Source organism: Canis aureus, chromosome 27 (genome assembly GCF_053574225.1).
Source record: "Canis aureus isolate CA01 chromosome 27, VMU_Caureus_v.1.0, whole genome shotgun sequence".
NCBI lineage: Eukaryota > Metazoa > Chordata > Mammalia > Carnivora > Canidae > Canis > Canis aureus.
Window position 1 is genome coordinate 5,572,473 of NC_135637.1, and position 22,366 is coordinate 5,594,838.

Below are 22,366 nucleotides of genomic sequence, written 5' to 3' on the forward strand. Positions count from 1 at the left end.
TTTGAGCTTTCCTCTTACCTGTCACTTATCTTTCTGCCTGGGAGTCATCGCGCAGGGAGGTTTGTAGACATCGCTCAATGGAAACCCACTCCAAGTAGCTCAAGCAAAATGGCAATTCATTGGTTCACATTATAAAGCTGCTCACAGCGTAGGCAGGGATGCAGTGGGGTTCTCTCTTTTGCTCTCTAAATGTTGACTTAAATCTTTCAGCTCTGCTTTCTTCTACCAAGTAGAGGACCTGGTTACTGAAGACTCTGGACCTCACATTGTTTCAGCTTTTTTTCTTTTTTCCTTTTTTTTTTTTCTGGTCAGTCCCTTGTGAGAACCAAGTCTGTTCAGATTCTCGGGAAAGGGCCAGAGCCTGCCTCTAGATGAGGCAGTGTTGAGATGACGTTGGAAAGAGCTCACGGCTGGGGGACATGGTTTCTACCATCTTTGGGTACTACAGCATGCCACAGTCAGCTTGTGAAAGGACACTGACTTGGTTGGTGGTGGGGAGAGGTGGGCATTACTGGATAAATTAAATTATTGAAATTAGCAATGGATTATTTATTATTTATTTGCACTAGTTCACATAGTCCTGGTTTCTCTGCCCAGCCTGAAGGCAGTGAGTCTTGGACAAGGGTGCTCCAGAGGAGGAAGAGCCAAGGGCGTACCCTCACTGGGCTTGGAAGGCTGCCAGGGGCACCTACACGATTCGCCACCTGGTCATGTAGTTGCAGGCACAGCTGGGGCTGGACTCCGGAGGGGCACCAGGTCCCCAGCCCAGGTGAGCCGCTCATCTTCCTGCCACAGTGCACAAGTTATATAAACCCCCAGCAACACCATTTTAAAACAGCAAGTCTGACACTCGACTTGAACTCAGAGGTGCCACAGCTAACTAACAGAACCTGAAAATGTGGCAGGACTTTTATAACCTAGTCAGCACTTTTTCCTAAGTGTGTGCACCAGAATGAAAAATCAACAAACAGAGCTTACACCTGCAGACACTTCATCATGGAAAATTTGCAATTATATAAGGTGCCTCATGGATTTTTTGTCTGTTCGTTTTGGTGTTTTCCCCCCAAGCCTTGGAATTTTTATGCAGGAAAGAAAAACTTTGAGAACAACAACAACAACAACAAAAGCAAATTATTTTAAACTCCAGGATGAGTAAAGTTGATTTGTAGGAATTGTTTCTCTGACTTCTGGGTTATTGATGTCCTTAGAGGTCTAATGCAAGCATAATACCAACAAGACCTTCTCTTATGAGTCTGATCCCCATGGAGATCATTTAGCATCATGCTAAGAAAATCTGTATCTGGCCTTGACCCTGCAGAAACACCATAAATTACGTGGATAGTCAAATAGGGAAACTGGACGAGGAAAAACACAACATTTGGAAGAACGCATTGCTATTCCGCTAGAAAAGGATAATAGACATGCTCTCTTTTTAATGCTAACTATGTGCTAGGATGCCACGTACCATGTAGGTGCTTTATGCAGGCATCCTTAATCAATTATAGGACAGCCCAACAAGTCAAGTGATAGTATACTGTGCAATTTTTAGGATAAGGAAATGGAGGCTCAGAGAAGTTAAGCAACATGCCAAGGTCACACAGCTGTCAGTCCAAGTCCAAGCAGGGGCTTCGCTGCAATCATCCTACCGCACTGCCTCAGAACAGCCCTGGGTGGACATGCAAACTGGGAAATTATCAGTGTGGCAAGTTTTATACTAACAAACTCCAGGTGGGGGAAAAAATGTTCCAGAATGCCTGCATTATCCTGCATTGCTCTGGGCAGTGAGAATACAGCAGTGAACAAAGCAGACAAATCTATTGTTCTCAGGGTATTCACATTCCAGGTGGGAGGGAGTGACATTAATCCAACGTGATATTTTGTATCTTATATACAGTGTTTTATTTTAGTATTTAAAATGTGTTTTATTTAGTATTTAGTATTTAGTATTTAGTATTCGTGTAGTATTTTGGTGTTGATAGGTGACGTGACCCAACACAGAATGAGGACAGAAAGCGATTCTGTCCAGAGAAGGGATCTGCCATAGAGTGATATTTAGCAGAGACCAGATGAACCATGTAGGTATCCAATGGAGGGGTGCTCCGAGTGGAGGGGTGCTCCTAGCAGAGGGATCCATCTGTGCAGAGGCCCGATGTCAGGAGCCATGCCAGTGTGTTGGAGGAGGCAACACAGCTGGCTGAAACAGGAGAGGTGCAAGGCAAGGCTTGCAGGGCGCTGTGCAGAGTTGAGACTCGCACTGACTGAGATGGGAACCGTGGAAGGTCTGAGCTAGAGTGACAAGAGCTCATTTGCGTTTCTCCAGTGTTTCTTCAACCAGGCCGGAAGCAGGAGCCCGGCTAGTGGAGCCAGTTAGAGGACTGATGAAAGATGATCCCTTGAGAGCGAGGGACCACCTCGACCTGGACAGGCATAAGCAGTGGACTTTGTGTGGACCCTGACGTGTTTCCTGGAATGTGAGAGATAACTGGAATGAAGAACCAGGACGTCAGCCCGCCTTGGCCTCAAATCTGTTCCCCTGGTGTTGCCGCCCCCAGGGCTCCAGACCATGTCGTGGGCCACACAGCCAGCAACATCTAAGTTTAATAGTATATGTTTCAGACATCCAAAGACAGATAGCTCTCCCCTTCCCATCTCCTGCCTCAGGGGCAAAGGTCCTTGGGCAAGGCTGTGGTTGGCCTGGCTTAGGTGCCACTCTAGAACAGCAGTGGGAGCACTCCCAGGCAGTGGGTGTACCGTCTTGTGGTGGAGACACAGCAGTGCCAGATGTGGCAACGCGGCACACATTGGAGAATCTACCGGTTATTGACAAGCATCCATCCCAGGTGGGTGCATGTGTGACAAACTCCAATTTTGCTAGTGTGATAATATTAGCCAAACTGCGATTTTTTGAAGACCAATTTTGAGAAAAAAATTGAAATATTTGATAAATATGCATGCTTTAAATGCAGATTTTCTCATGACAGATTTTCTACAAATTAATTTCTAAAGCAGTCCCAGTACAGAAATGTCAAAATAAAAGAAAAAGAAGCCTCAATGACTTGAGTTTTAGTTTATTTGAAGCATGAAACTGAGTCACAGCTACATGTGGACACTCCCATTTCTTGCACTCAGACTTTCTACTGAGTGATTTAATCCACAGGGCAGGGTCTTTAAAAGGCCACAATAGTTGAGTCTGTGACTTCCCCCTTTCTGGCTCTCATTTTCTCAGATCCAACCTGCAGGGTTGAATCAGGGGAGGGATGTCTGGATGCTCCCCTGAAAGACCATCTGTTTTAACTGGGCACTGCCATGGTCAGCGGTGCTGGTACGAGTCCATACTTCTTACAAACTCATTTGTCTCTGGGGCGCCTGGGTGGCTCAGTGGTGGAGCATCTTCCTGTGGCTCAGGTCCTGATCCTGGCGTTCTGGGATCAAATCCCGCGTAGGGCTCTCCGCAGGGAGCCTGCTTCTCCTTCTGCCTGTGTCTCTGCCTCTCTCTCTTGTCTTTACATGACACATAAAATTACATCCTTCCAGAGCAGGACCCTGGGGCTCCTTGCTCCAGGTCCCTCTTGTGCAGCCCCTTAAAGAGCCCCTCCCCAAAGGAACCAAGGTTTTTTTCTTTTACTGGAGAGACTTTATCCTGCAGGGCAAGAGGACGGACCCAAAACGTGAAGGATGCTGTTGGAAGCATCTTGTTGGGAAACATTCCCTTGGATAATCAAGATAGGTGCAATAAGCTCATTTAAAAATATAATTTGACTAATTCAAATGTGACAACTTGTGTCCGTTGGTGACAGTGGGCTATGTCAATCATTTACTCTTCTTTGGGAAAACAGGTGTCCTGAGCTGTCAACTCTTCACCACCAGGGGTCACTGCAGGCCCACAGATGCTGCCTCGAGGCCCCAGGCTGTGCAAGAGGGAATGTTCCAGAAAGTCCTGTCTCCAGGTATTGCCTTTCAGCCTTTTTGATCCATTGACATCATAATGAAAATATTGATCCAGTGCCACCTGTTTTTACAATTTTGAAGTAACAATGTAAAATGATCTTTCCGAGCATCCCTCCCAGCCACCCTGCCGCTGCATTGGTGTTCAGACTCAGAGCTCACAAATGGTCACGAGTCATGTTCGTGGATACAGATATCCCTCCTGTGATGACTCAAAAGTCCATGTACATGTAATTAATATTATGTATTCACAACAGTTACTCTGTGTGGATTGAGTGAAACACCAAGCAAAGACCTTTTGATGAAATAAAGAAGAATTGTTAGAAATAATTTTTTTCAAAAAAAGATTTTATTTATTTATTCATGAGGGACACACACAGAGAGGCAGAGGCATAGGCAGAGGGAGAAGCAGGCTCCCTGTGGGGAACCCAATGCAGGACTCATCCCAGGACCCCGGGATCATGACCCGAGCCAAAGGCAGACGCTCAACCACTGAGCCACCCGAAATAATGTTTTTAAGAGACTTTTGTTATCATGTGGAGGTGGGATCCCTCCATTCTACCTTGGACCAATGCGTCTATGGAGTGGAAGGATATGGGGGCAGAAGCAGGTCTCTCTTCTGTCATTAGCATCCCTGGCAGATGAACCTGTGCCACTGTGGGATGAAACCGGAATATACATATGATTTAAGTGCTGGACAAGGAGGACTTTTATTAGGAGGGAAAACAGAGTTCTCCTTGGCCAGAAGTATTCCCAGCTCTATTATTTCCATTTGTTTATTCCCCAAAGAGTCTTTAAATCACTTCCAAATTAGGCCATTGAACATGTCCTCAGATTTGGGCTTTGAAGCTGTTACATGTTCATATGTGACAACAGCTCCCTTTGATGCTGGCAAACTCCACAAACCGCCAGCCAAGCCTTCCCCTTCTGGCCAATCCGACCCCTCCAGGGCAGGATCGGCTCCCTTATGTGCGACTGTCAGAAACCTTTTCTGGACGGGGGCAGGGGCATTTTCTCCACAGTAGCCCTGGGGTGTGTATGTAGTCTGACTCTGGGGCTTCGCAACCTACTCACCCATTCCCTGATGGTCAGAGCCCAGTCCTGCTGGTCTTGACAAACACCTGTTTTAAAGGGACTCAGGAAACCAAACCATCTGGGAGCTTAGTTAGAAAAGCAAGTGTGGGTCTTCTCGATGTGTCAGCCTGATGGGACAGTGTTTGGGGCCCAGGAAACTCCAGTTTTCCCTCCTTCGTGGTCAGAGCTCTGAGGAATTAGGTGGGGATTGGGTCTTTCTCTGGGTTAAGACCTTCAGATGGTCACCCCCCTGTTTCTCCTATGTGTTGCCATCCCACCTCCTGTGAGGAGCCGGCTCCCAGTTACCACAGAGACAGGTGCTGGAACGGCTGCCAGCTGTCCAACAGATTCCTGTTCTGGCCTGGACTCTGATGCCCATGAACCTGGGTACCATCCATCCTGTGCCCTCTGCCCCTTGCACAGAAAAGGCACAGTCAATCATTGCTAGGTGAGTGATGAGCAGGGGTGAGCCAGACCAGAGACACCAGAAATAGGAGAGGACAGTGGGAGCAGGCTCAGCACGCCGAAGGCCAGGAAGAGCCAGCACCCCAGGGCAAGAGCAGAGCCCATCTGACTACTGGAGGCCAGAGGCCGTGTGCCCTTCTCGGGGGGCCAGCTGTTAGCTCCGCAGCCTCCCTGGCACACCTGTAGCCCAGGGAAGGCAGGACACAGGGCTCTCCTGGAGGGGAGGAGAGCCAGCTGCGCCGCATTTTGCCAGAACCACACACACTGTGCCCCTGCCTCTTGGGTGCTATAGGACCTTCTCTGCTAAAAATATGAATTGAGTGGGGAAAAATTAGAGAGGAAGACAAACCATGAGAGACTCTTAAATTGGGAAACAAACTGAGGGTTGCTGAAGGGGAGAAGAGTGGGGGAATAGGGTAACTGGGTGACAGGCACCAAGGAGGGCACATGATGTGATGAGCACTGAGTGTTACACTATATGTTGGCAAACTGAATTTAAATTAAAAAAGACTAAGGGTTTTGTGTATGAAAATGCACATAAAAATAAATAAATAAAAATATGAATCCACTCACAGGACTTGACGCCCTCCCCTGCCTCCAGATGCCCTTATACTGACCCGAACCAACGAGCTCTGCACCTGAGTCTCCAGCCAGGATCCCAGACCTCACCTCCTCCCATTGGCCTCCCGGCTCCCTCAGCTCCAGCCACACAGTTCCTTTTGACCCAGCAGCTCTGACATGCCTCTCAGCCTTCACCCCCGCTGTCCCCTCTGCCCACATGTTATGACTCAGATCTCACAGGGGCACCTTCTCATCAGTGAGGCCTCGCTTCTGAGGCCACCTTCCCACAGAAGCCCTGCTGGACCCTCTCTCAAGATGAACATGATCCTGTCTGAATTTCTTCTAGAGTCTTTCTAAAACAGTCATGTTCCTTATTTGCTTGGTCCCTGTCTGTCCCCATGAGAACACAAGCTCCAAGGTGGTATGTTCCCAGCTCGATTTCAGTGCCCTGTCAACAACAGGTACATCATAAATACAGACTGTGTGGACTAAGAAATCCGTCTAAATCTCTCCCCACTGAGAACCCTGCACTTCCCCCTTAGAAGCCTAGAGCATGTGCTCCAGCCACGTGTCTCATAGGTAGATGGAGTGGGATGCACACAGCCAGTGGCACCATGACCAGCTCAATGAAGGACAAGTGTACAAAAAGTCCAGGAGGTCCTTTTGCAGGGGGCTTGCTGTAGGAGAGGAGGCCTGTACCTTATCCCCGACCCCCGTGGAATCCTCACCCTGGACCCAGTACCCTACAGGGCCTGACCAGGCTGGAGGTAGAAATGCAGGATTTATTCTGGGAGTTACAGCATACAAATTCAAAGAAGACCATTTAAGATTGATTGAACTTTTGGTATGGATCCATAAATCAGTAAATTAGGCCAAGGGGCTTGATGCTATTGATCTGTTCCTTTAGGTTCACTGAGGGCTCACCCAAAGATGCCACACGTGGGTGATTGGGAGACTGATGTGCTGGGTTCTTAACATTTGCTTAGGGAGCCCAAGGAGATAAGCAAGAAAGGACAGAGTAGCAGAGGGTGGAAGAACAATCTAGATATTAGTAAGGTAACTCAGAAGAGTCCACAAGTACAGTGACTTAACATAGTACTAATCTGTGTCTCCTGCAGGGTGTCTTGCATGGGTTGGCAGGGGTTTTGCCCTGGACCTGATGGGCTGGCTGATGGAGACTCACCACCCTGTAGCATTGCGGCACCTACTCAAACACGTTGTGTCCTCCAGCCTCCCACTGGGGGACATACAGAATAAAGAACCATAGGTGGGCTCTTCATTGCCTTATCTTGGAAGGGACCTTCATTGCTTCTGCTCATATTCCATCGGTCACCTCCCAGGGGCCCAAGAAGCATCATCATCCTTGTGTCCAGAAGGGCAGAATGACAGGCACTGGCGAATAGCAGTAGTGCCGTCCTCAAGGACACTTTCTGGAATCTCCCAGAGATAATCCTGTTGGAGGGATGCACTCCCCCAGCCTCCCCAGGAAGGGCAGGAGGTTCTCCTGATGGCTACCATGAACTCCAAATCAGAATGCTGTCCCCACTCTTGAAACAGGCAAGCTGTTTCTGGCCTTTTTATTTCCTCGCCATTCCACATATTTGGGGAGATTGCGAACAAAAAAGGAGTTCCAGAAAGTCTCCTCTGCACTTGCAGAAGGGATTGATCTGGTGGCTCACATGCAACGTTTTGGATTCTTGAGCTACTTCTCAAGTGTCTTCATGAGTTTTGTCACAGAGAGAAGATGGTACACATGCCTGTACCCGTGGTGATGGGATGCTCTGTGTCAGGTCAACCCATCCCGCAGAAACTTACCTCACGTAATTTGAAAGGAAACATACCACCAAAGTAAAGGGAACGTGGGAAAGGAAAAACATATTAATAATCAAAGAAGAAATAAAGCAACGTTAACACAATCTAGCTAGATAGTGTCACTCCCAGCAGAAAGATGTTTCCTCTATTTTAAAAGTGAGGGCATTTGCCACTGTGAACAGCTTGGAAGGCTTGAGCCTTTCTCCTTGATGCCATTGGAGGCACTGGAGGACTTCCAGTTTTAAATACTGCCCCAACATTTGGCACCTAGAAACACCTTCTACACCACCATGGTCTAATTCTCCTCCACGCTGAATTCTAGCAGGCTCCTTCCACCTTTACCAGCTCCTGGACAAAGCTGGCACTTCCTGAAACCTGCTGCAGGGAATGTTTTGTTTTCTTGAAAGACAGCGACTCCAAACTGCCTTACCTAAAAGCGTAATCCATACAGCATAATTAGTACACTTTAGTTACTGACAAAATTAGCGTTACAAATTGATTTATGGTCCTGCAGATGAACCACATATTCTTGCAGGAAAGCAGATTTCTTACAATTAATTTGAGAGACACAAGGCAGGAGATTTGGAGGGGATGTTGTCCCAGAGGCATAGGCTGCAGCTAGGGACCTGGCAGGCCTCAAGCGCTTCTCCAAGGCTTTGAAGGTTCGGCTTCCCCCATGATTAGTTGTGCTAATTTCCCAAAGAAGATTAGACATATTAGCTGGAACGACATATTGGAGAAGCCATTCTTGCATCTTATTTTAGCCACTGATCAGGTTTCTGGAGTTCTGGCTTCCCCAAAAGCTTCCACACCAAAGAGTAGAAAAAACTTTGCCTAACTAACTACGCAAAATGGGGAAGCAGTTGCATGTCCTGGGCAGGAGCTGGAAGCTGTCAGCCACCTTTCATCCTAAGGACACAGATGGAGAAATCTTTTGCAATGACACTCCTCCTCACCAGCCCCTCCCCAAAAGGGACATCTGATGATTGCAATTCTGAAAAAAATCTTAGTTTGATTTAAGGAATATAAAGTGGATTGTTTTCAATAAAGAAAATAGATCATGAATTCTAGTCTATACATTTGGGAGATGCTAAAAAAGAAGACCCCCTTTCACATTAAAGCTGACTTTGCCACCCTGGAGTTGGCATTTACAACAGACTTTGGCTCTGCCAGGAGGAGGCCAGATGAAGATGTGCAGGGGGCTAAGCCTCAGTGTCCCCATCTTGGAGGTGAAGGGACACAGTGAACTAGGCCAGGAGTCCTGGGACAAGCTGCATCGGCTGGGCCAGGAGCCTGTTAATGCAGACATTTAAGTACCATCCAGACCTGCTGAATCAGAGGCTCCGGGGAGGGCTCTGCACTCTGCAGGCAGTTTTTAACAAAGCTTCCCCAGGGATGTTGATGTTGTCTCAAGTTTCAGAGATGGTGAAATACACAATCTCCTAGCACCTTTGCTGCATTAACTCTTTATAATTTGATAGGAGACCCAAGGAGAAGAGGCTGAAGTTTAAGAAATAAACAAAAGAAAAACAGAAAGATGGGCATCCATTCAGAAAAGTGCAGAATAAAGGCGAAGTGCACCTCTCAAAAAGAGTGAAAGCCAGAGAGACAGTCTTTTGTAGGAAAACACTTGCTTGTCTGATCTTCCTTGAAACTTTGAAAACTAAAAACTCTTAAAGCTCTGGTATATCTTTGCAACCACGGGCATCTGGAATAAAACATCTGTTGCTCTGTTAGCCAGATGACAATGACCCATTTTTACCTACTGGGGAAATTCACCTCATTTGATTTGGTGGTTGTTGTCTTGCAAGATATTTTGGATATTCAGAATGCTCCGCTTTCCCTCTGATTTTGATCTGGTTAATTCAGATGCTCACGTGGAGCAGAAGGGTCCTTGGATTAAAATCACAGGCTGATGCTTTAGTGATCTCGGTTTCAGGGTTGTTTTAATTAAGGATTCAGGAAGGTATAAACCGAGAACCTTGTCTTTTCTCTTCTCAAGGCCACGTTGGCACACCACAGGGCCATTCCGGGTTCCGGATGGTCCCGTGGGGGGTGGGGTGGGGGGCGTGGGCGGGGGAGAGACATGGTGGAATTGTTTCAGGACCCCTGACCTGGCCATTCAGGGGTGGGGGCGGGGGGGCGGGAGGGCGCGTCCCAGGCCCGGGGACTCAGAGCTGGTCGGGGATGCCCAGGCCGGCGAGGGACCCTCCGCGGCCGCCTCTGCGTGCACGGGCCGGAGGACTCGCCCTTTGCCGGAGGCTCGGGGCCGAGGGAGGGCAGCTGCCCCCGGCCACCTGTTGGGGGGTGGGGGCCGGGTCGCACCTCCCGGCAGCCGGTGCCAGCCGCGCCCGCGGGGAGGGCGGGGGGCGGGGGGCGGGCCGGGGGAGGTGGGCTCTCCTTCGCGGATTGGGGCTCGCCGCTGTCACTCCGGAAGGGTGGGGCTTTTCAAAACAGGACAGATTGGGAAGGCAGAGGCCCCCAGGCGCGCAGGGCCCGGCGGCGCTCGGCTCGGCGCCGGGGGCGGGTCGGCGGAGCGGGGCCACCGCGCGGGTCCCCGAGCCGGCGGGCCTCCTCCGCGCGCGGGGCCGCGTCTCCCGGTGCCGTGCGCTCTGCGCGCCGGGGCCGCGGGCGGGGGCGGGGGCCGGGGCCGGGCGCGCGGGGCCGGGGCCGCGGGCGGGGCCGGGGGCGGGGGCGGGGGCGGGGGCGGCGGCGCCAAACTTCGGGCGCGGGCGGCATGGGGACCGCGCGCCCGGCCTGCCCGCCGGGGGCCCCAGCGCCGCTGCCGCCCGCGCCCCGGACGCCGCCGCCCCGCCGCCCCGCCGCCCGCGCGCTCTAGCCGGCTGCCGCGCTCCCGAGGCGCCCCTCGCCCGCCCGCGGGAGGGCCGACCCCGCGCGGACCCGAGCCCGAGCCCGAGCCGGGCGCCCGGCGGGGGCGAGGGGTGGGGTTTGCGGCGCGCGCCGGCCTCGGGGGAGCGAGTCCGGAGCCGCGCGCGGTCGTCCCCGGCCGGCCATGGGCTGGCGGGCGGAGGGCGCAGGGCCCCTCGGCTGCTCGCGCCCCTAGCCCGGCCGCGGCTCGGCCCCCGCTGGTCTGCGCCCCGACGGCGCCCGGAGCAGAGGAGCCGCGCTCGGGCGTCCGGGATGAGCCCGTCTGAGATGGGGACGCCGTGGCACCACTGGTCCCGCGTGCTCCTCGGCCTGGCCGCCCTATTCTCCGAAGGTGAGCGCCGCCGCCGCCGCCCCCGGCCCGGCACCAACTTTGCCGGGAGTGAGGGTGTGGGAGCGTGCGTGGCTGGGGTGCCCGGGACGGAGGGCGTGGAGGGCGTGGGTGCCGTGTGCGCGTGTGCACGCGCGCGGGCGGCCGCTCTGCAGCAGGTGCCCCCCCGGGAGGACTTGGCGGGGACGCCCGGGCGGACACTGCCCAGGGACGCGAGGAGAGACCGCCCCGAATTAGGGGAGGGGGCCCCGGCGACCCCGGAAAGGCGAGGGGGGCGCGGGGAGGGCTGGGCTCCGGGTCAGGGGAGGAGGCTTGGGGGAACCGGGAAGGGCCCCGGCAAGTGCGCTCGGCTTTCCCCGCTGGCGCCGACCTGCGAGCAAATGATTCCAGCGCACTCCTGCGCATGGGAATGCGTTTGGGGTCTGGGAGGCAGCCGCCCACAGGGCCCGGCTCTTGGCTCCCAGAGTGACCCGAGTGCCCCTAGGACAGGCCTGAGGGCTTTTGTGCGCGGGGTCTGCCGGGGTGCGGGTCCGCGCGGAGTTGCACCCCTCCTCGGGTCACCCAAGTTATCCCCGCAGAGCGGGGACCGGAGCTGTGAGTAGAGGCGGATAGTCTCCAGGTGACCCCCTCTCCCTCCGCCGGCACCCCAGCGGCTTTGGAAGCCCCGGACACCTCATTCTTTGAAGAGAAATTATGTGATTCGCGCCGGGGGTTGTAGAAGGAACCAGCAATTCTTTCTCATTATTGATCAGGACTCTTTATTTGTGTGCAGTTCCCTGCGAGCGCCTCCTTTCCTCCAGGGAAATCAATTAGGAAAGTGGATGTTCCTGCAAGTCTGCAGTGTGTACCCCCAAATCCCTGAAAACGGATTTTTCTGCTAAGATTTTCCAGATGAGACCCCTCTCAGAAACTTCAAAGCCACTTATCATGTGCAGAGTCTTTTAATTACAGAAATCTCCTTCTGTGAGCTTTATCAGAATCAGGGAGGTTTTGATACTAGAGGTTCTGATACTAGAAGAAGACGGGCCACTTACTGGGGTCTGAGCTGCCGTGGGTTGAGGGAGAGGAAGCCTGCTCAGCCTGCCAGCTGTCTTCTGAGTGCTGTTGCAGGGGGTTCACTGCTCCTAATGAGGAATTGGTGCAGTCCTGAGGACCAGAGCCTCCAGGATTTAGGATGTGCACAAGAAACCAAAGAAAAGGTTGATGAATTCAGTGAATCCAACCCAGGCAGATGTTAGGTTAAAAACAAAACAAAACAAAACAAAACCCTAATCCAAGGCAACAGCAGCCCAGCAGACTTGCCTATGGCTGCAAGGCATGGTTTTTATTGGTTGTCACTTGATTTTCTAATAGGAATAGGCTTCTCTGTTTTTATGCTGCAATAACAAGGCTTTATTAAGAAAGGTACAGAATAGCTTGGTAAATAGGACGTAACTATCGTGTCTCTCTGGGTACGTCCATAGTTTTGTTACTGATTTCTTTACTAGACTGAGTAGTGCCGAAGAAAACAGTTATTACCTCTGATGCCTTTGAACTTTTTCAAGTGGAAACCTGGAAATGTCCTTAAAACAGGGGCCTCTGTGATGTGTGTGTCTGGGAGGGGGGGTGGCGGGGGGGGGGTGCTCTGCTCATGAAATAATGCTACCAGCCCAGCATGTGACCTATTTTGTGTGTTGAATGGAGAGACCTTAACTCAGCCACACTGTTCAGAAGTGAGTCAGTTTTGTGTGGATTTTCAGAGTGAGCGTGGTGCTGAGCCCAGGGTCGGTTGTTCAGCGATTTTTCACACTATACCCAAGAATAAGAAAAAGTTTGACCCTTCTAATTAATGCCTTTGTGCTGTATGCAATTTTCTGGTGATTTCTAAATGCAGGGATGGTTTGTTGTGGTTCCCGTGTGTTCGCATCACTTTTCCTTCTAAGATTCTCTGACCACCTGAAAGTGTTAAACCAGCTGGAAATCAAATATGGATTATATTTATTTAAATTTTAAAATATGGACTATATTTAAACGGATTTTAATTGGAAGCAAACATACACACACACACACAGAGGCATGCATGCATGTAATCCAAAGTGCACAGTTGGTCTGGGGCTGATAGAAGAATGGAGATTGTGTCCAAATACTAAATGTCTCCTTCGGCAGATCATTGTTTTTACTGTATTGCTTTCGTTCCTTCCAAACATGAATCCTTGAATGAACAGATATGCACATTTTAATGCAGACTGATTTCCTTGAACCTCACATATATTTACATTTCACAAGCAGGAAGTCATCCGTCACAGAGCGAACCCACTCTTCTATAGATCTTTTGAAAAACAAAAAGAAAGCTTCATTACTTGTACTTCTGTCCCCAGGGACCTAGAGACGATATTTTGAAATCAACAAGTTCCCAGCAATGCTGACCTATGGTCCCAGCCTTTTCTGGAGAATGGGCTTATGTCCAGCTGCCAGAGAGCTTGTGTCTTATGTGTAGGGTCCAGTCTTATTGGGAACTTGATGGAAGTTCATTCTGGGGCAGGGGCCAGGCAGGAGTATGTCAGGTAAGGGCTGATAAGACAAATGAATCTGAACACAGGACGTGGGCAGAGAGCACGCAGTTCTCATGCACAAGATCAAGGTGGCCACACTTAGGCTGCTTGTCTGGACTTTCACCTGCATCCTGCAGAGTTACTTTGTTCTCCTGCAAATGCCGGTGAGGAGCAGACCATCAGAGCCCTGGGGCTGGACCTCTCTCAGGGCTGTGCTGGCCCAGTAGCATCCTGGGCAGTGGCCTTCTTGGTGTGTCTTCCTGCACAGTGTGTTTCTGTATGTAAAGCTTCCATCTTAGGTCAGAAGAGAAGCATCAGGCGGCAGAGTGCCTCCTCTTGGAGGATATGCCCAGGAGAAGTCCAGTACAGCCCTGGACTCAAAGGAGCTTTGGTTTACAGTGATGCCTTGTCTGGGCTTTCAGGGGAGGAGCTATCTAGGAGGGAGCCCGTTGGTGTGGGTGAGAGAGACAGAGACAGAGACTGAGACAGACTTTTTTGCTTACATTTAAACAATGTCGTAATTAAAGGGCCATGGGAACAGGGAGATCATTAACTTTCATTTTTTCTGAATAAAGTTGAATAAGAAATATGATTTCATAAATTTTTATATGCATAGAAAGGTAGAATTCCAAGTATGAGAATCTGTTTAATTTGGTTCCATTCTGGAAGCCAAGAAAAAAATGAAAAACAAAACAAAACTCCAAAAATACACTATTGCAGAAGCTTATACTACTACCTTCTATTTTTGTCTCATCTATCCATTTATCTGCTCGTCCATTTATTCAGCCAATCATTATCCATCCATCCATCCTTTTATTCATCAATCTGTTCTATCCATCCATCCACCCATCTCATTCATCCACCCAGCCCCTATCCATCCATCCATCCTTCCATCCATTCTCCTATCCATCCATCCATCCATCCATCCATCCACAAATTACCACAGACATGGTGGCTTAAAACAACAAATTTATTCTCTCACAATTCTGGAGGCCAGAAGTCCAAAATCAGTAGCAATGGGCCAAAATCGAGGTGTCCGCAGAAGGCTTCAGGGGAGAGATGTGTCTTACCTCTTTCAGCTTCTGGTGGCTGGCTGCCTGCACCTTGCCCCTCGGCAGCATCACTACAGTCGTGCAGGCCAGTGGCTTCCCGCCTCTCTTCTCTGTCCTCACATCATCTTCTGCTCTCTGTGTTTGAGTGTGAAGTCTCCCACCACCTCCTTTTAGAAGCATGCCCTTGCATTGAGGGACCACCAGAACAATCCACAACGTCATCTCCCACCTTACTCAATCTTATCTGAAAAGATCCTCCCCCCACTAAGGGGACATTCAGAGGTTCAAGGGATTTGGACATGGATATCTTTCATGTGTTCATTTTCCAACCTTTTATGGGAGTGACATCCTACAACTATATTCTATCTCCTGTTCTAAATTTCAAGTTCCTCTGGGGGCCACCCTGTGTATTTTTCTCTCTGGCTTCGATTTCTCTTCGGTACATAGTATGCTTCTTTGGACCTTGCAGGGGTTCAATCAGTTTTCAAGTATGGTTAACACTGTGGAATACTGCTGAAAGAACCTTAGCCTGATGGTAAAATTATTTGATGCTGTTTTTCCTGCCAGTTATTCAGAGTGCTGCAGGAAATACTTTGGTCAATCATCATAACAGCTAATTTCTTGAGTAATTAGTGTATGCCAGCCACTGTGCTGAGTGATTTATGAAAATGATTTTTGGGGAGAATTTTCCATAAACCTCACTGGGTGGAATTTGCTATTAACCCCATCTTACAGATGCAGAAAGTAAGGCTCAGAGCATAAGTAACAACCAGAAAGTGGCAGAGTCTGAATTCTGATTAGCCCATCCTGTTAGCCTGCCTCCATTCTGCTTGTGGTTTTTGTGATCACTAAAAACTAATCCGTTCATGTGAGGAGCCACACATGTGGATGATTGAGTACTGAGAGGCTTCCATTTGAGTTTTGGCTCAGAGCCTAGTGTATGGTTGGCGCTCAACACAACACACAAGGGTTGAGGCACCGACCTCCACCCTGCAGAGTAAAAATCACTTATAACCTTGACTCCCCCAAACATCACTGCTCATAGCCCACCATTGACTGGGAGGGAGCCTTACTGATAATGCACACAGTCGATGAGCACATATCGTGCATGTTATATGTATTACTGTATTCTTATAATAAAGTCAGATAGAGAAAATAAAATATTACTCAGGAAACCGTAAGAGGATACATTTTCAGGACAAGACTGTGTTTATCGAAAAAGATCCACATACAAGTTCAAACCCGTGTTTGACAAATGGGTAAATGAACATCCTGCTCTTTAATTTCTTCCACCATTATTTTCTGGCAGTGGTCAGGTTGGGACCTGAAAGGGGCTACAATGGAGATTTTAAAAAATGCCTTATTTTAAAATTTTTTAAATTTACTTTTATTACTTTTTATCTACTGATTAGTTTATAATTTATTATTACTTTTATTTACTTATTTATTTTATTTTTAAATACTTATCATTGAAGTGTAGTTGACGTACCGCATTCTCTTAGTTTCGGACACACAGCGTGGTGCTTGGCGCTCACCGTGATCACTGCTGTCACTGCCTGTCACCGCCTCTCACCAGACAGCATTGTTCCGGTCTCATTGACTGTCTTCCCCACGCTGTACTCTTCATCCCTGTGACATACTTATTTTATACCTGGAAGTTTGAACCTCTTAATCTCTTAATCCCTTAATCTCTTAAAATACAGATTTTAATTCCCAGACTGTCAGAAAGGGCAAGGGCAGTGATCTGATGTTGTGGAGTGTTAACTAGCATTCTAACACACCCTGGGGAGGAGAGGACTGATGTGTGGCCCCCAGGCCTGGGCATAGGGGTGGCCCTTTGGAGAAATTATGAAGAATGAGGAAGAAGCATGTGAAATGAAGGCAAAAATATTTTTTGCTCTCAAAAGGAGAATGATGGGTCCGGTGGATGTGTGCACTAGTGAGTTTGACTCTGATGCCAGACCGTGAGCAGGAGTGAGCTGCAGAGTCTCCTGGGGGTGCCAGCACAGGAAGGGGGTGGTCACTGGGGTCTGCCCTGCACTTGTCCGGGAGTGAGACTAAAGGCTCAGAATATACATCTATCATTTTTGTCATTTATTCAAGAAACACCTGCTTCTAGGAAGGAATGAGGGGAGCATCCAGCAGCCTGTGGCCGTGTCTTCTTCACCTCTGCTATCAGACACTGGTTATTTACTTATTTATACACACACACACACACATACATACATACGCTGGTTTTAAGGGTTATTTTTGTACAGAAAGACCGCCCAAGACTTCCTGCCACTTCCAGAGACTGTGTAAGACTCTGCAAAGGTAGAAGATCCTTGAACTTAAAAGTAAACAAACTGCTGACATCCATTGGAAAAGAGACTCGAGTGTGTATTGTCAGAGCAGATAGAACAACAGGAGCCAAGGTAAAAAATATATTTGAAAGAGCAGAAAGAATATGAGCGTCCGTCTCTTTGAAGGAAAGCGTGGAAGGAGATTTGGGTACACATTTGAAAAGACAGGCCGTCACAGAGCTTTTAGCTCCTACTGCCATTATGTTCTTTTGTGCATGTGAGACACAGTAAGTTCTCGTGTTTATGAAGGCATCACAGAGCAGGCTTACTAAGTTAAGAGGAGGACAGTCAGGTTTCAGGTTTCATCAGCGTCCTTGCGTGTGTTTATTATGTTCCTCGTGGGGAAAGCCGTCCTGACAGGTGGAGGATGCTGTAGCTAGCAAGGTATTTGACACACTCTTTTAAGACAATGTGGCAGTGAGTGATTTTGACTTGATCTCGCCGGTTCCCCCACCTGCTCCCATTCCCTGTTCCCCGGGTGCCTCTCTTCAGGCAGGTGACACAGGGCAGCTACCGCTTCTCGCTGCAGCAGAAGGCAGGCAGCAGAAGAGCCACATGCCTGACTTTTGGCTCCGAGAGCCGATGTCCAGCAACAAAAGGCCAAAGATTTGGGAGAACAGATATTGACAGGCACGTTTGCTTGCTCCCTCTCTCCTTCCTTACCATGGTAAATATTTTTCGTGGGGAGCAAGGGGAGGGAAACGTACAGTGAGCTTAGATGCTTCAATGCTTCTGAGATGCTCAGTCACTTTACTTCAGTGGTAGAGGAGACAATGATATTTTCCCAGATGTGCTGGAGAGTCCCCAAGGAGGAGCACCTGCCCTGAATCTTGTGGGGAGATGCAGAGGAAATGCCTGTGCATGAAGACCAGGCAGGGTGCTCCCAAGAAGTTTTGGGAGCCATAGAATGTTTTCCTGGTCAGTCGGGGCGTGGTGCAGACATGGCTGTGTGGGTGGGGAGGTGGCACAGGTGACCTCCGGAGGCCCTGAGGTCAAGACCATGGAGATGTAGCCGTGGTCCTCATGGAATGACTCCAGGAGACCAGATGCCGTGTGGACACATGACGAAGTCTTTAGCAGAAATGAACCCTTCTGGTGGCTATGGCCACTTTGACCCTCCCAGACCTTAGACATGATCCCTGGAACCATGGGGCTTGGTGGATCTGGGCACTCCCTGGTGGCAGATGGTGGGGGAGGGAGGTCAACCTTGAGCACAGCCTGTGGGGTCCAGTCCCAGGGCTCCGAGCCAGTCCTTCCTGGGTGAGTGTCTGCATCTCAGGCTGGCTGGGAAAGCAAGCAGAATACTGGTGCCTGCCGTAGACAGGCAGGTGCACAGTACTGCTGTCCCGACATGGGGGCCATCTAACAGATGGGGTGGGTGGCAGGCGTGCAGCACACTGACCCCAGGGCCACCGCAGATGCCAGCCGGGGAAGTGCAGCAGTCAGGAGCTCGGGAGCAACGTTGTAGGAGGAGGCTTGGGTGCCTAGGAAGACAAGCTTAACATGGGGTGGCGGGATGGATGGGTATTTTAAGGATTTTTGTGAGAACACAGTCTTTTTCCTAAGTGCCTTTTCTGAGAACTGTTTCTTAGATCACAGTACAGGGCGGGGGAATGGGTGGGGGGAAGCTGTGTTTATCCTGAGAAGTGGTTTGCACTTTCTCCTGTGAACACCGTGAATTTTCTAAGTGAATTTCTAAGTGTCTGTCTTTGCTGTAGCTCCTAGGACTCTCTGAGCCAGATTTGCTCTGTGTATGTGTAGGAACTTAAGACAGGCCTCTTTGCATCAGCTCTATCCTTGGCTTTGTCTTCTTTTCCTGCTCCTGTCTGCCTCCGTGCCTGCGTATTCTATCCCACAGCATTGCTTTTTTGAAAGCTACTTCAGATTAATTTTGAGATGAGGGAGAGGTAAAAATAGTCTCACCATCCAAGGACAACTGTTTTCCATTTTGATGTGTCTCATTCTTACTGTTTTCTGTGGATTTTTAATTTTTAAAAAATTTCTATTTATTTTTAAAGATTTTATTTACTTCAGAGAGAGAGAGAGAGAGAGAAAGCGCAAGCACTGCAGGAGGGAGGGGAGAGGGAAAAGCAGACTCCCTGCTGAGCAGGGAGCCCAATACAGGACTTGATCCCAGGACCCTGATACCATGACCTGAGCTGAAGGCAGACGCTCAACCACTGAGCTACCCAGGCACCCTTATGTGGATTTTTAAAATCATGTGTTCATACTGTGGGTGGTACACATAATTTGGGTTTTGGACTTTTTGAATTCTTATTTTTTTGTTGTTCTAATGTTTATATAATACATTCTCATATTTTAAAAACCTACCACAAATGTATTTTTAATGTCTGTATCATAGGTTGAAGGTTTTAGCTCTTGTTGGACATTTCCATAATTTCTAGTTTTCCACTATTATAAGGAAATCATTACCTTTGTGCATAGTTTGCTTTGAGTTACTTTCTTAGATTGATTCACAGTCATTTCATTACTGGGCCAGAGAGTATGGGTAGACCTTTTGTTGCCATGCTCTTTCCCAGAAGGGCTGTGCCTTTTCACATAGGTGTGAGCAACATGCGAGAGCATTGGTTTCTTTGAACATTGATGGTCTTCATGATGGCAGGTGGCGGTGTCCCTGGTACCCCACAACCGAAATTGCTGAGCACCTCAGTGTCCCTGGACACTATTCTCAATGTGTCATGGAGAAAGTCACTGCTCTTTGAGGCTGTGGCTCCTAATGCCCCAAGCTCTGTGTTTTCCTCCAAAGTGTGGTCTAGTGCCCAGAGGGGCTTTGCCTTATGGAGGCTGAAGGGTTGGAGGGAGTGAAATGACAAAGTCCATGGCCACAGTAGGAGATCCAGGATTGTTTATGGCAGGCACTCCCTAGGCTGCAAGTGAGGAGCCCCTCAGTCAGCAGGTGATGTGAGATGGAGAGACCATGGCTTTAGGCCTGGGGGGTTAAAGAAAGATGTGTTTAAGAATGGGGCTGAGAGGATGCTATTATTTGGTGGGAAAGAGACGGTCCCTTCTAGGACATGCTGTTTGGGAATCCCCATGACTGAAGGGCATCAGAGCAACAGGTAGATGTTCTAGTTTGCAATTTGTGGTTCTGTGATGGGATGGCATTTGAGAGACCCCCTGCTGCCCACATCATTAAATATTCCAGTTCAGCCTGCACTCTGCCTAGTTCCGAGTTTGTATGTCCAGGGAATGCCATGGTTCTGGGCACAGAGGGCCGTGGTTTATCTAACAGCGAGATGGGTTCCAAGGGCGCAGAAATGGGTATGAAATCCACTCTGGCCTCACGAGATTACAGTGCAGTGTGGGAAATGGTCATAACTGTCTCTGACGAGCCGTGTGATCCAGGGCTGGGGACATTCTTGGATGAGATGGAGGGAGGGAGGATGACATCCTTGATCTCCCCTGAAGAACTCTTTGGAAATCTCTTTCCTGTGCACTGGGCTCGTTTGGTGCTGGCCAGGATTCCTGGTCGCTGCCAGTGGGTCCGTCCTGTGCAGAGCGGTTTGCTGGGCCATGTGTGCCCACCCGCTGAGCGCCGTGGGGCCTCAGCCTGCCCGGGGCACTGCCACAGCTGCCAGGACCTCCCACCCACAGTCTTCTCCCACGCCGGCCCTCTCTTCCGTACTGTGATGACCTCGGGGCGATGTGCCCAGCACCTGCCTTCGCCCCTGCCCTCCTTCTGGCACCCGGGGTCCCAGGGGCTGTGTGCTGCCACTTCCCCAGGGTTCCCTGCTAAATAAGCAGACACCTGGCCCTGAGCCCGCCCTGGAACTCTGCACCCAGAGATGCCTGCCCGTCTGCTTAATAGGACTTGAGTCTCTTCAGCGCAGGAACACATGTCAGGAGGGATCTGGAATCGGTGAATATTCCAGTCTTTGGTATCCAGAGAGATTCTCATCGTGTTAAAATTGATGTGTGACACTATTGACCTTGCAGAAGTCATGCTGGAGCATCTCACCTTTGTTATCTTTGTCTTCCCAGGAGGACCCCTCCTGGGTGTTTCTGACATTCCTTGCCATGGTGTTGGTAAGGAAGTGCTCAACTAACGACTCATTTGATTTTGGTTTTTCTAGGCAATCCCTCTGCCTTCTAGGATTTGCAAGTATTCCTTGTGTTCCTTGGACCAGGAGGCCCAAAGAGGAGGAACATTCTGTTTTAACATCCCAAAGGCCTCTAGATTACTGTCCTCAGGCAGCATTTAACAGACGCTATAAAGGAAGAAGTCAAAGCAGGTCTTCAGCTGGGATACAGAGCAAAGTGTAATACCGTCTCCAGGAAGCTATGGATTCAGTGGAAATGCTCCACCTGAGTTTTTTTGTTTAAAGAAACACTTTGTAGAGATGCCTGAGTGGCTCAGTGGTTGAGCTTCTGCCTCTGGCTCAGGCAGGGCATGATCCCAGAGTTCTGGCATTCAGTCCCACATCGGGCTCCCCGCAGGGAGCCTGCTTCTCCCACTGCCTGTATCTCTGCCTCTCTGTGTCTCTCATGAATAAATAAATAACATCTTTTAAAAAAGAAAAAGAAAAAAAATAAAAAAGAAAAAAATAAAAAAGAAAAAGAAATACTTTGTAGTGATAAATAATTGGGCATATTTTGGTTGCAGGCATGAAACAAAAATGTGAGGTGGCCTAAGGGGTACATTAGTGAGGACAGGGCAGCTCAAGTGCAGTAATGAGCAAGATTCCGTGTCTTAGTGGCTTAATCTGGGAAATATTTCTTATCCACTGCGAGTCTAATTGACCTGCTTTCATCTTGTTGTTATGCCTTTTGGAGCACCCGGTCCCCAAGGTTGTCGCAGTAAGGGAAGAGAGGGCTAGGATATCATGTGGGATTCACTTAAAGTGCAGGGTTGGAACTGCCTTCACTACTTACGCTGACATCCCATTGATCAGCATTTAGAAACAGCCTTGTTCTAACTGCAGGGAGGACTGGACAATGTAAAGCAGCACATACACATTTGGTAAACCCTCACAGTCTTTGCCAGGAGGGAGAGGAAACATGTTGGTTCATGTACCTGAAATTCTATGGGCAGATGGCATCAGGCAAGGCTTGATCCAGGTGCTTAGGTGATGCCAAAAGGACCTAGAGTCTCTCTGCTCCTCTTTATCTGTATTTTTTTAAAAAAGAGATTTTATTTATTTATTCACGAGAGACAGAGAGAGAGGCAGAGACATAGGCAGAGGGAGAAGGAGGATCCATGCAGGGAGCCTGATGCAGGACTCAATCCCAGGACCCCAGGATCATGACCTGAGCCAAAGGCAGATACTCAACCACTGAGCCACCCATGTGTCCCCTCTTTAACTGTATTGCTTCTATAATTAGAGACACTGACCCTCACTTAGGCAA

General features: G+C 49.4%; 1 protein-coding gene across 1 annotated transcript in view; it reads left to right on the forward strand.

The window, feature by feature from the left end:
• The first annotated feature begins 10,881 nt into the window (after positions 1-10,881).
• Positions 10,882-22,366, forward strand: part of TMEM132D (transmembrane protein 132D) — a 596,882-nt gene continuing 585,397 nt past the window's right edge. Inside the window, exon 1 of the mRNA XM_077875236.1 lies at positions 10,882-11,077. Coding sequence (XP_077731362.1) covers positions 10,999-11,077 — 79 coding nt within the window. The 5' untranslated portion in view covers positions 10,882-10,998. The remainder of the gene's footprint in view (positions 11,078-22,366) is intronic.